At 41.3% G+C, this 17,471-nt stretch overlaps 1 protein-coding gene across 2 annotated transcripts in view; it reads left to right on the top strand.

Annotated features, from left to right (window-relative positions):
• Positions 1-17,471, top strand: part of furinb (furin (paired basic amino acid cleaving enzyme) b) — a 119,532-nt gene that overhangs the window by 46,488 nt on the left and 55,573 nt on the right. For both annotated transcript variants that reach the window (XM_053885636.1, XM_053885637.1), the window contains exon 3: positions 8,435-8,533. In XM_053885636.1, coding sequence (XP_053741611.1) covers positions 8,435-8,533 — 99 coding nt within the window. The remainder of the gene's footprint in view (positions 1-8,434; positions 8,534-17,471) is intronic.

Here is a 17,471-nt window from a genome sequence, read left to right as displayed (position 1 = left end):
AACTCACTGAAGCTGAAACAAACTTGCGACGTGTGGTATTTGTCGAGTGACTGCGCAGTTCATTTACAGATTTAAGCCAGCAATGAAGCCCAATGGAGGTACGCTGTTTTCACACGGCCACATAACTGTAGTGCTGTTTATGTTCTCTGCATTGCTGGAATCTGTATCTGAAGTCAATGAAGAATCATTTTGTGTCCAAATGAAAATGTACTAACTGTTTCGGCTGAAGGTTGCAGCTTTATTCTTAAGGTATTTATTTATTTGTTGCATTTAAAATGTTAAAACGATAGCTGCTGAGGCTGCATTTTAGATGACAAGAAAGTCATTCACAATGTTCATAAATTGAAAAAGTTGAATTCCTGTCCCTTGCTGTAACAAGAATATACCTGAGCGCAATGAAGTTTTCGCTAAGGCAAGATCAGTGAAGTTACCTTGACCTGCTGGTCATGTTTTGAGCCGGAACTAGACTGCTACTGAATCATCGACAAAGACTTTTTAACTCCTGATGAGGAGGAGGAGAGAAGAAGAGGGAACTTCTACCAACCATATGGTGGACAAATGTACACTGCTCTAGTTTGAGTGAAAATGTGGAACTCGCTGACAAAGAAAAAACCTGAACAACAGGAGGGTTTTCAAGAAAATGTATCTAACGGAAACCGCAAGATTACTCTCGAGAAGAGACTTCAAAGAAGTAACTGACTGACAGCAACATAAAAACGACTGGCAGTAACACACAATACAGGACTCCACGTACTGTAGACACAAGCTTATACACAGTTACACACAAGCATTGTTGAGAACAAAGGGGCAGAAATCATAAAAACTCTGCTCCTCATGAATCTCTGAAATGTAAGAAATATTGGAAAAAATATTGACTGAACTTATGGACATAAGAAATGCATTATTATTTACAATGTGTTTGAGGAGATTAAAATGAACATTCATTCGTATTGTGATGGATTATTTTCACTAAAGCCTAATTCCTATCTGTGTCTTATCTTCGTTTCTCATTCCAAATAAAAAAAATACATATTTGAAAAAATAGAACCAATTGTTATGTTGTTATGTTCTCTTTCATGCCTTAGATGTTTCAAAAGCATTTTTTTTGGACTGCAAGATTGATATCTTTCTTCACCACAGGAACCGAGGCTTTTGTGAAAATGCAAATTTTACTTAAAAGACTTATCTGAACATGCCTGCGTGAAATAATCAGGCTGCAGCCCAGTGAATATTTCGCTTTTTGGCTCCATTGATCTGAAGTCAATCTTCTATTGCAAATACTGACTTGACAACTGTGACTGCATGTCACCAGGGACCAAGGCTGCAAACATCAGATATTTGGACAGGACAGAGCCAAATATGGAGATGTAAGAGACAAACCGTGACATTGCTTTCTGTCAAAAAAAAAAAAAATCTGACAGAGACTTTGAAGGAAAGTTTGGCAGCATCGATACAATGTAGCTGGAAAAACTATCTTGATATGTAAAGAGCATATTTTGTTTCTGTTTTCCACCAGAGACAGCTGTCAAAAACACAGCTAGTGTGATTTGATAAAGGGATGGAATGAGTCAGAATGTCGGAGATAATGAAAATTTAATCGTTTCAGCTGTGATGCAAGTTCTGAAATCTCAAATGCAGTTCTCAGTTTATATTTTTTGTGTACGTTTCTTTAGGTTGGATGGAAGCAAATGACAAATGCGCAGTAGTTTTAACCTAGTTTTTAATGCAGAAGTGACCAACTTCCGATACTGGTAATGTAATTGACGGATCAGAAATTCCTGATTTCAGACTCACCTTGAATCTAAGATGACATTTATTTTATGTTTCCCTATTCTTTATGGTTCATCAGCAACACAAATGATAACCGATAATTTTAATATGATTATTGTATGATCGAAGTCTATTGTGACAACCAACTTGGAAAATCTACTTCTAAATATTGTGGCCAGTATTTTCATTCCATTGTTTTTGATATTGCCATGTTATCTATTTTTCGGTTTCGTCAGAAAGTCGACTCAAAGAATCTCAATGTCAAAGCTTAGAGAGCATTTTCAGCGTACAGTATTTTAAACATGCTCCATGAGATGGTTTTAGCCTCTGGCCGCCTGTGATGTTATAACCTTGCATCTGCACCAGCCTCCTGTGCCCAAAGATCCAAAAATACTTTCAACTTTCCATGCTGTAGGAAAGCACTGTCTTTTTTTTATATTATTTTCAGAGATTTATCTCAGCTGAATAATTTGAACTCTGTTTTAGCATTTGATATATCAATGATAACACTGAGCTCAATAAGAAGCAGGTGGATGTAACATTCTGAAACTCGTGAGCACAACACACACAGTAGTAGCATGTAAGATTGGTAGCGTTCTAAAGATTTTTGTCCAGAAAGCATCTTTAAACATCACCAAAATGTAATGAACTGGTCTTTATCCCTCCAAAATTAGAGTTATTTTGCTCATAGAGAGCAGAGGAATGTTGACATCTGGAGCTGAATGATGGAAGACGAATAAATCGGCATGAAGTCAAAGTGTAAGTGTATCCTTTTTTGTGAACCGGTAAACGCGACAAACCACACAATAGCCTCCATGGCAGCGGTAATAAGAGGCTTGAAAGGTCAGCATTTGCTTTCAAATATTACACAACTAGCATATTTACGATTTATTCAAATAATACTACTACAGTGATTTGAAAATAAGTAGGTGCTATGGGTTGACACCTGCCATTTTCCTCTATGGTCTTCACCTTTAGAAGCTAAGGGATCAATTTTCTTATTTGAATCGTCTTGGAAACTGTTAGAATAAAATGTGTGTTTTTCCTGTAAGTGCTTTCAACTTTACAGCTCTCGTTCAGCCTATAGATAGTTAGTGCAGCGAGCAATAGCTGTGTTAATGCACGAGGACTGGAATATTTGCATCTCCAACATCATTGATACACTCAGGTTTTCAGTATATTCAGGTGGGATGGTAAATGCCCCCCACATTGAGCAGCAAATTCCAGCTGCTTTTGATCAAGCCCTTGTCATCTTTAATCCAATAACCATGCGGCTGTCTGCTTGTGTGTGTGTGTGTGTGTGTGTGCTGTGCGTCCACCATACATGAGGTAAGGATTAGCATGGCAGAGATATAACCTTTCCTGCTGCTGACATTGATGTGAACCAAAGTCATTACATGGCTTTTAAAACATGTCATTCTGATTGATTTGATTTCATCTATACCTGAATGTCATCTATAGAACGATGGATTTATGGAATAACTACGTCACCTTTACACTCATATTATGCACCAGTTTTTTAAAGAGGGTAATTCATCTTCAACTCAAGTACGCTCAGATGCAGATTTGGCCTGAGGAAGCTTTTGAGAATATCTACACGCAGCATGTTCTTTCTTCTGCAGGCATGAATTAGGAGCTGTATAAATTTAAAATGGACGTGATCCTGTCTCCTCCTTATGCAACTGAAATATTGACTGGAAGAGACCTTATATTATAGTTAGGAGTTATTCATCTTCAGTAATATGTTGGTGTTTTATAGTTAACTGCCTTAATCATTTTTTATGTGTAAAGAAGAAGTGACTATTTTTTGTTGTGGCTGTAAATCAGCTTTTTTGCAGATGGCTTTTGTTCTCTAGGGGTGCACTGATCCGGGTATTGGGTATCGACCCGATCCTGCTTAACAATGGATTGGGTATCGGGGAACAGGGGCCAGTGCCGGAAGCTGATCTTGGCATTTAAACTCTATGCTTTGTGCACATGTTGACATCACATGTGATGCCCGAACGTTACATGGCAGCAGGTGCTCAGCTGTGTGGAAACATTTCACTCTCCCCATACCAACAACTTTAACAGGTAATGCAACATGCCAGTGGAAGTTTCAAGGGGTGGGAGTAACCCCGCAAAGTTAAGCACCTTCAGAAGCACCATGCCATATTGACATGAAGTCATGTTTGCCTTGTGCTCAAAGCATGACCAGTGTTCTCCCACAGCACTGCAACAAGGCTCGGTATCAGTTGATACCCAAAGACCAGTTGTCGGTATCGGTATCAGGTCCAAAAAAGTTGGATCGCTGCATCCATAGTTGTATCCATTAAAGTCAAGCCATTCAACTGTCACTGCATTCGTTCCCAACTCAATATGTAGCAGGCTGGTTGAAAATGAAGTTGAGTTTTGGAAGGATGAATGACGCATGAGGAAGAATAACAGATTGGTTTCAGCCATGAAGACTCAGAGCCAATATTTCTTGTAGATGTTCCTTCCTACCTTTTGGTAGTGACCCAAACAAGATGGTGTAACAGCTACCAAATTACTTTTCCTTCTCGGACAGTCCATACTGCCTTCAGATGTCTCCCTTTTGGGTTGTTTAGGGGAGGAGCGATGTGGCAGACCAACACATTCTCACTCACAAGATATCAAATACTAACTATTTTCAAGTGAGTTTTGCTTCCTATATTGACGCCGAAGTCAGCCTCCATTGTTGCATGCTGACACGTTACTCTTTCAATTGAAGCACTTCCGCAGAATATCCTGACACCACGGGTAGCACATCAAGCAAAGGAGAGACGGAGGTTGGGGTTAAGATTTTCCATGGGATGGCATTCCTTTCGCCATGTATACTATGACTTGTCACTTGGTATATGAAGTGCCTCAGTCACAATGACTAAGTACCCGGTAAGAGCCAATAAGGTGCTTGATACTGTATATATCAAGTGACAACTAAATTTAAGTAGGGATGAGAGCGCCTGATTTTGTGCCCCCTGCTCACTTGCTATGCCCAACTTTCCCTTTCGGTATGTGACACAGGAAGGGAAATTTCTTACTCCAATGAATCACCTATGCGTCAACCAGCAACGTTGATGGCTGACTTCGGTGTCATGGTAGGTCAAGGATACGCTTAACAAAGGTTGGCCTGAGAAAACCTAAACATTTGTTTATATCGCATGATTGTTTGCGTTCATTTCATTGACACAATCCTTTAGTCTGCTTTATCACCCTTAGAACAACATAAAAGAGACTGATCGCGCTGAGTTCAATTGATGTGTGTCGTGTTCAAACACGCACCACTAGTTGTGTAGTTTAAAATGACGGGCCGTTGATAAAGAGTGGAAGCTTAGTGGCAGTGTGTCTGATGAACCACTGGGTACTCGGTTATTATTCCTGGCAAACACACTCACCTTGATTAATTCCGGTTCACACTGTGGTGAGCCAGACTTCTGTCACTTTCGTGGGCAGCTGCTGCATCATCTCCATCACTGTCTCGATTCCCCAAGACCCACGGTGTGCTGGACTAAATGAGGACATCAGCACTCGAGGAAATGGGTTTGTCCCACAGAATAGCCACCCCAATGTCACACAAATTAACTTTCCGCCCTGCTGCAATCGGTGTGTAAATGGTCCTGTGTATTTCTTGGTTCACCTCCTCCATCATACCGCTGCCTTGCATCATTCATAGGCCATTTCCTTTGGTGTACAGTAGATGGGGTGGCTGTAAGGTCAGGTGCTTAATGTCCAATTTAGAGAAGATGTTGTAACTGAAAACGACTTGCCGAACCCCACAGTGCCCAAGGACATTATGCTGTCATCTTTTTATACACTGTGCAGCGTGCTCTAATGTATTTGGTGTCACAGCCGCTCTTGTGGAGTCAAATTCAGGTTTTTATTTGGGAGCCTTTATAAAATATATGAATTCCTCTTTAGGGTTTAGTTAAGCGCTGTTAAACAATGAATATTTTTAGAAAAAGCACGCAGCAACACAACTTAAAAAAAAGTTCTGATGATATGCCATCTCATTAACCAAGCCATTAATAAGCACCTAGACATGCTACTTCTTTGTATGCAGAAGACTTTCCTGCAGACATCTGTTGGACCACACAAGGCTGTGAATCTTCCCTGACTGGCATCTGTTAGTGTGTCGCTGGCAAACACGCCTTTTGCAGATGGCAACGCAAAAGATGGACGACGCACAGTTACCGTGATACGAGATTTGTGTTTATCACCAGGTTCTTGAACTATCTGAGACTGTTCTGTTTAAACACTAAGTCAATTGTGTCTTGTTGATTCGAAACAAACGTGTTCCACCTTTTTGATCAAGTTTTCCATAGTCACCATCCCCTAACGCAGTACAACAATAAAAACAAAGGAAATATTTTTTGCAAAACCCCTGATACTATGAGTCAACGCACAGTTACCATGATACGAGATTTGTGTTTATCACCAGGTTCTTGAACTATCTGAGACTGTTCTGTTTAAACACTAAGTCAATTGTGTCTTGTTGATTCGAAACAAACGTGTTCCACCTTTTTGATTTCGACGTTTTCCATAGTCACCATCCCCTAACGCAGTACAACAATAAAAACAAAGGAAATATTTTTTTGCAAAACCCCTGACAGTATGAGTCATTTCTAACTATGCCACTATTGCTAATCTCAAACATTGAAGTGAAACGTCAGTCAGTCAATGGCACTGCGGTGGAAGTCGTGCTGGCAACTCGCATACAGAAAAACCCTGCATCCCCATGACAGCCATCCAACCCGCTGCGTGTGCACGACTCCCTCCTCAACCACATCCATCCTGCTTGGTTCGCCTGTCAACCTCCATGTCTCCCCCTTCCCTCCTCCCTACGTCACCCCACCCCCGCCAGTCTCACCTTCTCTTCTTCCGCTCTACCGGGCCTGTGAAGGTGAGCCAGTCCCCTGTGACACTTCTATACAGACTGCGGTGGTCTCTCTTCAGCAGGGACTCTTCTCATCTCCACGGATTGACCTGGCTGCTCCTCGACTTCATTTTCTCTTTGTTTGATTATTTTTCCCCCGACGTCTTTCGCTGCCATTTTTATCATGTTAATGATTTAGTTTCAATCTTGTGGGAGACGCCAGCTTCATACTTCAATACTTCAAAGTAAAAATAATAAAATGGATTGCGAGGAAAAAGCCAGCTAAATGGAAGTCCCACAGTTATTTGTCCTTAAACGCACCCGTCATGGCGGATAAAAGAAAGCAATGATATCACCTTGAAGCAACATCATTTACTATGAAGCTACCTGCCATTTTGTGAGCACAGGGGTCGAGTTGCAGCCTTGTGTCTTGCTTTTCAAAAATGATGAAATTGTCTCATAAAGTGTCTTGGACCACACGTGGCAAGCTCAAGGCTGGAGGCAAAATCTGGCCCGCCAAGTAATTTTATGTGGCCCGCAAGAGCGATAAGTACATACAGATTAAATCAGATTCAAACCAAATTTGAAGCGCATCCCAAAACTAAATCTGGCTTGCAAAGATTAGTTTTTGAGCTTTGCTCTTCGTCAGGCAAGCAAATGGAGATTACAAATTCCTACAGATTGAGCCAGGTAAATGTGAGTTCAGTGAAAGATAGTGAGTGTTTGTGCAGGCTGTCTTTCATGTTATGGGTCAATGGCAATACACTCTGACTCCTGAGACATCAGCTAGTGACTGTTTTCAAGTGAACTTTTGCATAACACAACTGACTTTTCAGAACAACGTCCCATGGCTTAACCCTAACCCCACGACTGCCGGCCACCTCATTTCAAGGTGAACCCCAAATTTAAACATTGAATGCCCATTTATGCTACAAAATTGTACCTGTCAGTTTCAAACGATTTCTCTGTCACTGATCACATAACTTCCATGCGTACTTTACGTTGACAACAGGAGGAGCAGCCCACAGTCAGAATTGTATGACAATTTTATGTAACGACAAACATGGCTATACAAACTATTGATAACATACGTCTTGCACAGAAGACAAAACTGGAGGCAGCATTGTAGGAGGCGGTGGTTGGTGAGGCCGCAAAATGTATCGCAACTGGGAGTCGGAGAATTTCCGCCATTGTGATGGCTTTTTTGTGTCTTAGAGCTACATACTGTGTAGTAACAGTAACACCGCCCCGCATGGTTCCCGGTGATACTGCTCCGTTTGGTCCGTATCAGTAACCTTTGTGGAAACATGCAGAAATGTGAACAAAATTAACACTGAATTAACAATGAGAATGTGTTCGTCATTTGTGAGTTCGGACAATTTATGTGGTTTGAACCGAACACAGAGATGCCGCTAGCAAAAATGTAGCCTTCAATAATTTTAAGGGACACAGATTAAGCTTGAATTGTGTTTGGCCTGCAACTTAGTCTGTTTTTCTTTATTGGCCTCGTGTGATGGAGAAAATGCCTGTCTTTACACCTGAAAATGTCTCAGCCATGTATATTTGTACTTGTACACTTTAATCTATCCTTTACCTCTGTATGCATTTCTGTAGACATCTACTTCATCGCTTTATATTGACGGCAACATTCTAAAAGTCTGTTAAGTGATCGCTGACTGTGCGTCTGCCTCTCCGCACGTGACTGCCTTTGTGAGCACGGGTGTTATCTCGACACTCAGCTGCTGCAGGTGAACTCATTGCCTCTCTCTCTATCTCCCTGTGTTTGTGTAGGTTTTCGGAGATTACTATCACTTCAGACACCATGCTGTGGAAAAGAGAGCTTTATCTGGACACAGAGAGATGCATGTCAGGCTCCAAAAAGAGCCACAGGTAAGTTGTCATCTCCTGTGGATTATTGCGATAGTTCATCCTAGCCACACGGAGACCGAAGACAGATTGAACAACGCACGGAGAGGCCGTATATTACGAGAGAAACAAACGCCATTGTCGATGACAGCTCATCACACTTTGTATTCAGCCGAAAGGTGCCATCTATCAGCCTGACCCGTTCAAATGTACCTCGGAGGTTTTGTATTCATGGCCTCAGAATATCAGCCGACCTGTGAGTGAGTGCCTTTCAAATGGATTCCACTTGATTACACCTCCAGGTTGAATGTATTAATCTCTGCATTTTAAACAGGAATAATTTCACTATTGCTGCGCATAAAACCGCACATTAAGAAGTAATCTTTCCGTCTGCGAAGTTAGCTGAAATAATGTTTGCTTAATATTGGAATTTCTTTCACTCTCTTCATATCATTATCCCATTATTCCATGCAAAGCGGATGAATGTACACAATCCTCTGTGAGCCGACAGCTATTACTTTTTATCCATGTATATCATACAGCGATTCTTCTTTTTACTGTGAGTTTAATGTGTTGGGGATTAAGGAGGTGAGAGGACTGCAGAGCTTATTATTCTTCCCCTTCAAATCCATTAAAGTCATACCCTTTAACTAGCTGTATTTACGAGCTCCTCGACTTTAATTCACTCCCGGGTCCCTCAAACTGCTAACCTTGTGCTTTTTAAATTGATTTTTGGTCCGACTGGCTAAATTCCTGCGGAATGAAGTGAAATTACCTGAAAGGTTACCAATGTTGTAACACCATCTCTAGATTCCGATCTGAATTGCTGACCACTGAAACAATAGTGAATAATATCCAACATGGCAGGTCTCTCTACAGTCCGATATCATTCCCCTGCACCCATTCTATCCTCCCTGCACTCGCTTCTTCACCTCCCCTGAGTCCATTACTCTGAAGTAAACAAAGAAAATCACAAAAAAAAACAATATAATGATTAAAACTCTATATCACTCATCATCAGTGGTGTTCAACTAGACATTCTGCGTCTATCTAAACGTTGTTTTGGAGAGCTCAGATGGCAGAACGTGGTGTGGAAGTCTGCAGGGAAGGATACACATATTCCTAAACAGAAATGCTAATGTGCTGTGGTCGAGCAGTTTTGGAAAGGAGAGCGATCGTGAGTCCCACGTGGATGCACTCCAGACGGTGAAATCCTGGGGATTCAAGGTCACAAAATAGCGCGTAGGTGGAGGTGTAGTTGTTATTAATTATTTGAGCTATTTGGATATGGAACGTGGCAAACCATGTATTTTACAGCCATGTTTTATCATGGGACATTTTCGACGCAGGGTGTGACACGGAACAATGATTGGATGTGCAGCTCTTTGACTGTCAGCGTCCAGTACCCCTGAGTGTGGGTCGACCGATTATTGGTACCGATATTCTACTGTGTCCAGCTGCCTATATAATGGATCAAAGTCAGAACCGGGTTATTTTGACTCCAGTGCTGTTGGTTTGAGAGCCCCAGTTTGCTCTCATGTCTCTGTGCCTTGAGCATTGTCCCTCCCACCGATCCGATTAGTTACAGCACACGCCAGTCAGCAGCGCACTGTCTGCATGCACAGCATGTCTGTGTGGTGACTGGGAGTAAGCAAAGACTATCAGTCGCTCCATGCCAGCCAAGCCATGTCAGGCCAGTTCAGCCAGCAGATTATTACCGAACACTGGAATGGTGGTTAATGCATCTCATCGGGAAACTAAAGGTCGTGGAAGTTTATTGCATTTTACCCTTAGCCAATTCAAAATGTTAAACTAAATAACAAGGACACTTAGTGTCTTTTTATGAACAAATTATGAATCCCTAAATATCATCATGAATGTAGCAATGCTCGGGCTGAGGGAAATTGCTCAAACACTGTGTTTATCTGTCTGATGCTGCTTGTTGGAGGTGCCGTCCGTGTGGCATGAGAAGAAGTGGGAGGGCCGGAGCATGCCCAGGTGCGTCGTAGGTCAGGGAAGGACTCATTTATTAAAACTAAAGCAGATTCATTTTCATCTCTTGTCACTTAAACCCCCTTTAATCATATTATTTTTATGTTTCCAGACTAGTCCACTATCAGAGACTTCCATCTGTTATATATTATCAGGTTTCCTGGCCTGAATACTAAGCTTTATTGGAGCAAAAAAGTCGGGTGCATAAATTTCTCAATTTTTGCTCCATAACAACCTCTTGCTTTTCAATTGACCTTTAGCATTTTGGCTCTTTGGCCACTGGGACCAAATAAGAACCTCATTAATCTGGCCTCATCGCTCACTTGACACCGGGGAATAGTTAGAAGTGTTCAAATTAGGGTTAGCTAAAGAACAAGTCAAACACAGAGCCAGCAGTGGACGGCTGCCATGGTTAGAATACTGGGAGCTGGGTGGTAATTGCTGCTATTTAAAGGCTTTGTGTGAGGTTCCTGAATCTTGTCAAAAGTTACTGAAGGAAGAGGAAGCGTGTGGAGCTGTGAAGAAGCAGGGTAATGACAAGCATGGATTATATTGAGCAAAGGCTTGGGGGTTTACAGTGAAGTGACGCTATTAAAGCTCCTAACAGTCTCTTCTCTTGTGGTTTTATAGCATATTATGGTGTTAAATCATAAGACCGCTATCTGGATTTCCGGTGTCGACGAGACAGTTACTTCTCTGTAGATAGGTGTATGGATTATAAGTTATGGCTATTCAAAAACGTGTGATGTGACTAACTTTAAGTTAAATCTCTGGTCACATCATTATTCTATTACGGCACTGTTTATTGCCAATCCATTCACTTTTTATTATCTTATAATTTTTTACTGTATTGTCATGTGCCTACTACTTTTTTGCTCTCATGTCATGATGGCCTGAACAGGACTTGCTTAAATCCTAAGAATATAGTGACAATAACATTATTTAATACAGACATGAAAATGTCAATTGTAAATGTTGCCTAGTCGTACATTTTTATGAACGAGTTTTGAATAAAATGTAAAAACTTTTTTTACTCCAAAATTGCCAATGTAAAATTTTGTAAGTGAAGCTAATCTTTAGTAAGATAAACATGGTCAAAATTGATGCACACAAAATAAAAGAGAGTGATGAAATTGAGTTAAAAATGTTAAAAAAAGAGAAAAAACAATGGAACATTTCCACATGCTCAGCATCACAGTTTCTCACAGACCACTGAGGGCCAGATAAATATAGGCAAAGCTCTACCCGTGGCCCCGGCATCTCACTTAACACAGTCACAGTTATCAATGATGTGACGTCTCTGATACTGCAGCTCAAAGGTGGGATTTATCAAAGGAAAACAGAGCCGAGAAATACAGAGATGGGAAAGCAGGCAAGAAGTCAAACTTTCAAAAATACCGAGAAGCTCAGCAGGATCAGAAAAGCAGAGGTCATCAACCATTTCAAAGCATTCAAAGAAAGGCTTAAGGCAGGAGACGAGCAAAGACGATGTGTCAGTTTGTGCAAGTGTGAAGTTAAAAGAAAAAGAGATCTGGAATTCATAAGATCGACGATCATAAATTAGCTCTTTAACTTCTAAAACTCTCAGATTTGGTCTCCTAATTTGCTGCATTCTGCCGTTTCATTTGAATCTCTGACTTGCAAGTACAAAGATGTAAAAAGCCCTGTATTGCTCAATACGGCACCAAAGTGCTGACAGTCACTGATCGCAGAGGGACATCTTGAGCTTATTGAAAGTTGTGGTTCAGCTTTCAGTCATCACTTCTGCCATCTTCTTCTTCTTCTTCGTCATCTTCTGCCTTCAGTTTTCACCAACATTTCATATGAAAGCAAGTGTCATAAAAAATTATTTGTATTATTAACATGAGCAGTTGATGCTTTTCCCGTTTCTTCTTGTGTTAAAAGAGTTTTCTTTGGCATCCACGCATTCTGACTGATCCTCCTCTCCTTCAGTAGGTCACTCATCACATTTGAACCTCTTGCCATTTGGACCATTTTACTGAGGAAAAACTGTTTGTGCTGAGGTTGCCTACACTCCCACACGCGAAGCAAAAGACCAAATACACAAGAAAACGTAGACCTTGCCAACAACTCCACAGCTAAAGTGAGTGGGTAAGATGTTGGGCATGCACGCTAGAAATTCCTTCCTTCAAAGTGAATCTTTGATAAACTTTTTTTTTTTTTTTTTTTCAAACTTCTGTCGACGTGACACATATCAATGTCCTACAAATAATCAGGCTGACGTGATGACATTGCAAGCTGTGCAGGGCTTTCAACACTCAACATGCGAAGGCTGTTTAACGTCACTTCGCCACACGTCTCTGATGGATAGAGCTGATCTGTTTACTGAGTTCCTGCTGCTGCCTCTTCTAACAAACAGCCGAGTTTGGATGCATGTTGAGTGTTTGCCTTCTTTTTCTTGGCGAAGTTTACAGGCAGATTATTCTCAGTCTGTGGTGGTTTAGAAGAAGGCATGCTGTTATACAGGTGTACTGGCTTGTAAAAGTGTAATTACAAGTTAGGATTATGAAGATTTATTGTCTTCTTCGTTCAACAAGTGGTTTTATCAATTTAGATGTGATAGTTAGGTTTTGAGTTATTGTGAGGCATTGTGCATTGAGCTGTTGTGCCATGTTCTGATCTCTGTGATCTGAAATTCTGTGAGTCAGCAAAATTGTAAAAAACACCAAAGATTGATCAAGTCTACGTTGAAGAATGGTGTATGTTTAAGCAAGAAATTGGGGTCTAAATAGAATGTAAATGGTATTGCTTGTTAGAGTGGTACAGTATATTCACCCAAAGAAGTTTAGCCGCATTCTATGGCTCGTATTTACGCCAGTGACTGGAATATTGGTTGCCGTCTGGAAAAGTTTGTGTGAGACCGCTTTCACTGTCAGTAGCAGGTCAAGTTGCTATTTTTCAGTGCCCCTTGACACGTAATTTCATGCTGTCAAAATGCAAAAATGCTGCATCTCATGCCCTGCTGGGACGGTGCTTGGTTGCCTCCCAAGTATCTCTCTCTCTCTACGTTGTCAGTGCGAAGCCGTACGGGGGGAGTGATTCCAACAATAGAAAAGTGTCCTTTGTGCACTCCAATTCTGTTATGAATATTTGCACGTTGAGTTGCCGATGGAGTAGAGAGGTACTAGTATGCTAATGAGATGACAAATAAAAGCAGTCACTTTGTTTGTGTGCCAGCTGTGGAGGCTACGCACATACTGTTTGTGTTGTGTTGTTTCTACAACATACATATGAAGGATTAAATGTTTGAAACTTCCTCCATGATGTCTGGCTGAACTGCGTAAATGGAGAGACTGAGTGCGCTGTGACAGCACTTAATTTACATGTGTTTTGGGTTGACTCACAACACGTGAAAAATGTGGTATTTATGCAGACAATCTGTCGGAATCTAGCCACAAACAAGCACAAGGTTCTGGATCTGAGCATTCAAGGCATCCCTAAGTTCTGGACTGGACAGATGCGCGACTTGATCCAACAACACAAGCTCAGAATCTGTTTAACAAAAGCAGAGCCACAAGCTTTCACTACACATCCATCCACATCAAACCTGACTTCAGCAACAAAAGTAACTGATTTCAATGTAACTTTAATGTAGAACCACAATTGCATGCGACAAACTGTTGCGCTACAACGCTGGAGTGGAGGATGGGCAACATTTGGGGCAACAGAGAAGCCGAATGGACCGTGGGCTGGAATTCACCAAGCAGCCGGTGGACCCACAGACGGCTGTTTCTGACATGCTTCCACAGCAGATAGTTGCTACATTTCTGACTGTCCAATCCACCATGTTGACACCCCTCTAAATTTAGACTGTCCTCTGGCTTATTCACCTGCTTTTTGCTAATGCAAATTGAGAGGCGAGGGACGCCGCTTTGGGGGCTGGAGACTGGCGATCACTTGGGCACAAGTAGCACTGCAAGTTGCATTTGATGTCACCGCACTGTCACTACTTGAGTGGTAATGCTCCAAGTTACCATCCCACTTAACAAAAAAAAACGAATTGTGTTTTAATTTTTTAGTCAAAAAGAATTCAAACGTACCACTAATTTTGAAAAAGACAGACCAGGCCCAATTGTGTTGTGTTTAAGACTCAAGCAGGACACAACAGACATACAGTCTTAAATGCTGTTTTTAAAGATGCTTGGTGCTCCCATGCCTTGCTCTGTCATCTATTATTCCTTTTCTTTCTTTTAACCGTGTCGAAAATCTTGCCTACGTAGGCAGAAGTGTTCTGCACCACACGAGAGATTTAATTTGACCCTAGGAATCTGGGATCGCAGTTAGCTTCGCCACAATCCTCTGGCTCTATTGCTGCATTAGTTTCACACCACTGCTCTGGAGATTGCTCTTATCTTTTACTACCTGAAATTTGGGGGAAAAAATTCTAATTATTTTCTGTCAGCAATTCTAACCGTAAGATTAGGAGGGCTGAAGAATGTAAAATGAGGACTTTGTTTTAGGGCCCCGTCTTGTTGCTGCACCTTCACGCTACAGAGATTCACAATTGCAGAGTAAAGAGTTTGGGAGAGATATGCAGCTACCTTGACTGCAGTGAGCAACACCTGATGCCCAGAGGTAGAAATCGTATTTAGAGATGGTTCACATATGCTGTTATAGTAGCTGGAAAGCTGTGTGTATGTGTGGGTGGGTGTGTGTGCATGCTTTAGATATACTTATGAGGACCAATTCTTGGCAATAAACCTCATTGAGGAGAAATTTTTTCCGGTCCCCAAAACGTTTAACTTTATTTTGAGGATAACAATTTCAAATTTATTACAGGGTTTCAGTTGGGTTAAGAATCACGGTAAAGTTAAGCCATTTGTTTTGGTTTGGGTTTGGCTTGTTTTAGGGAAAGAGGCTGTGGAGCTCAAAGAAATGTCCCCACAAAGATAACAATACATGAGTGTTTGTGTGCATACACGAAAACATGACATGCGTATGTGTGTGAGTTTGTGTCTGTGTAATCATTAAAAAAAACTGTCGTAATTCAAGAGGAAAAGAAAGGAAAGTACAGATAAGCACGATCAAATCCTGCAAGAGCATTGACTTGTTCCATGTTGTAGATCATTATCTTCCGAATATTTAAGTTTGCAATCACTCAGCATTTCTCGTCTCAACCTCAGAAAAGAGCGAGCCGTCTCAAATCAAACGGCTATCAGATGAAAAACGCTTTAGTGTTCAGCCTGGTGAGAGAGCATTTCTCTGGTGGAGAAGTAATGCAGTGTACAGAGACAAAACAGATGTGTTTTCTTATGGAAGCAGCACAATGGTTATTTGTTTCTCTGCCTTTATAAACGGTTTACACAGCTACAGTCAGGCCAAGCACGGAGACAGCTGGTCTTTCACCAGAGCTACGGTGAAGGACACAGACCATGAATGCACCTGTCACCACACAGTGACCAAAGCACCACCACAATTTAATCGTCCGACAGATTATCCACGTTTCCTAAAAATTTAATTGGACTCTGTTCATTGCTTTGGAGTAATTTCCCTAGCTATCACATCAGACATGGGCTGAACAATTATGCCAAAAATGAATATCATGATAAAATGAACCTTCTACCTGGAATTCAGCTAATGCACAGTTATGTCATTCTCGACTCTGTTTATTCTGTAAATAGTGTTGAATAATAATAATTGCTTAAGAGAATAATATATTCCAAAAATATCCAAAGCTGTTGAGAAGCTTTGCAAGAACTCCTTCTGTCAGTAGAATTTTGGGATTAAATTGTTTCAATGATTGAGAACCTGCATTGCATGTCACTTGACTTAACTCCTAACCAATGGTAAGTCACGGTGACCGTGACTGAAACGCACAGCCGTTTGAGAGTAGGCCTGCACGATAAATCGTTAAAAAAATCGCGATTTCAATTTTTTCGATTTCGATTACTTTCTGAGTTCCCACAATGCTCGTGACTTCTCCTTCAACCAATGACGAAGAGCCTTGTAGTCACGTGTTTCATGTGAACGCGGTAGTGTTTGGGTAGAGGTCGGCGACAGGATAGAAACTGAAGGAATATGGATGACAAACCGGGCACTAGTTAGGAGAATCAGCCCCCCAAACAGCCTCAAAACAAACATGTTACGAAAAAAAAGATGGAGCATGGAGAGTGTTCTGGGGTCATGAAAGTGAGAGCGCTGGTTCCTCAGCAGCTGTTAGCGCAGCTGACGCTTAGCAACACCCGCCGGTCCCGGAGTGACATTCGGAACGCTAAGCTAATTGCCAAACAAATAATCATTAATTTCACCGAGCTAGATGAGCAGCCTTTCTCATGTGTCGTTTACACGGAGACGGAATCGACCGCATCCGGCGCCATTTTGGAGTCAGGTGCAGCGTTCTGCCAGAAACTGTTGAAAACATGTGAAGTGGAAACTTCCATCAATGCAGTGCTTTCTGTCTTGGAGTGCCGCTACAGTATGTCAATATTTCACGGACACAGCACAGAGATTCACCAGTGACGTCTCACATCAAATAAAATGTTTCTCAGATGTGTCCTTTTGATATAGTAGTTGCTGCATTCTGCTAGGTTTTTTTGCCTTTTAGAAGAGGTATAATAAAACCTTTCTGAATTAAAATGATTTAATGGTTCATGTTTTCACATCTTCGATACAGATGGTCTCATCATTTTGATTACAAATTCATTGTCAAACCATGTGATCGGTGATCGGCAGTAAAAGCCCTGATCGGAGCATCCCGACTACACATCTTTATCAGCACCTCAAACGTCATATGCCTGGCGATGCAACTTTGTTTTGTAATGGTTTATGTGTGCAATAAACTACGTATTTAATGAGAAAAAAAGTGTGGCAGAGAATTGTGATATCAATTCTTAGATAAAAAGAGTGCCATCCCATGTCTTACCTACCCTGAATCGCTGTCTTTCTTTTACGCGTCGTGCTGCCCGTGGCATCAGGATATGTCACAGAATGCGGTATATGGGCTTCAGTT

Source organism: Synchiropus splendidus, chromosome 14 (assembly GCF_027744825.2).
Source record: "Synchiropus splendidus isolate RoL2022-P1 chromosome 14, RoL_Sspl_1.0, whole genome shotgun sequence".
In the NCBI taxonomy this organism is placed as follows: Eukaryota; Metazoa; Chordata; class Actinopteri; order Syngnathiformes; family Callionymidae; genus Synchiropus; species Synchiropus splendidus.
The sequence above is the reverse complement of the archived record's forward strand: the minus strand, read 5'-3'. Positions and strand labels throughout refer to the sequence as shown.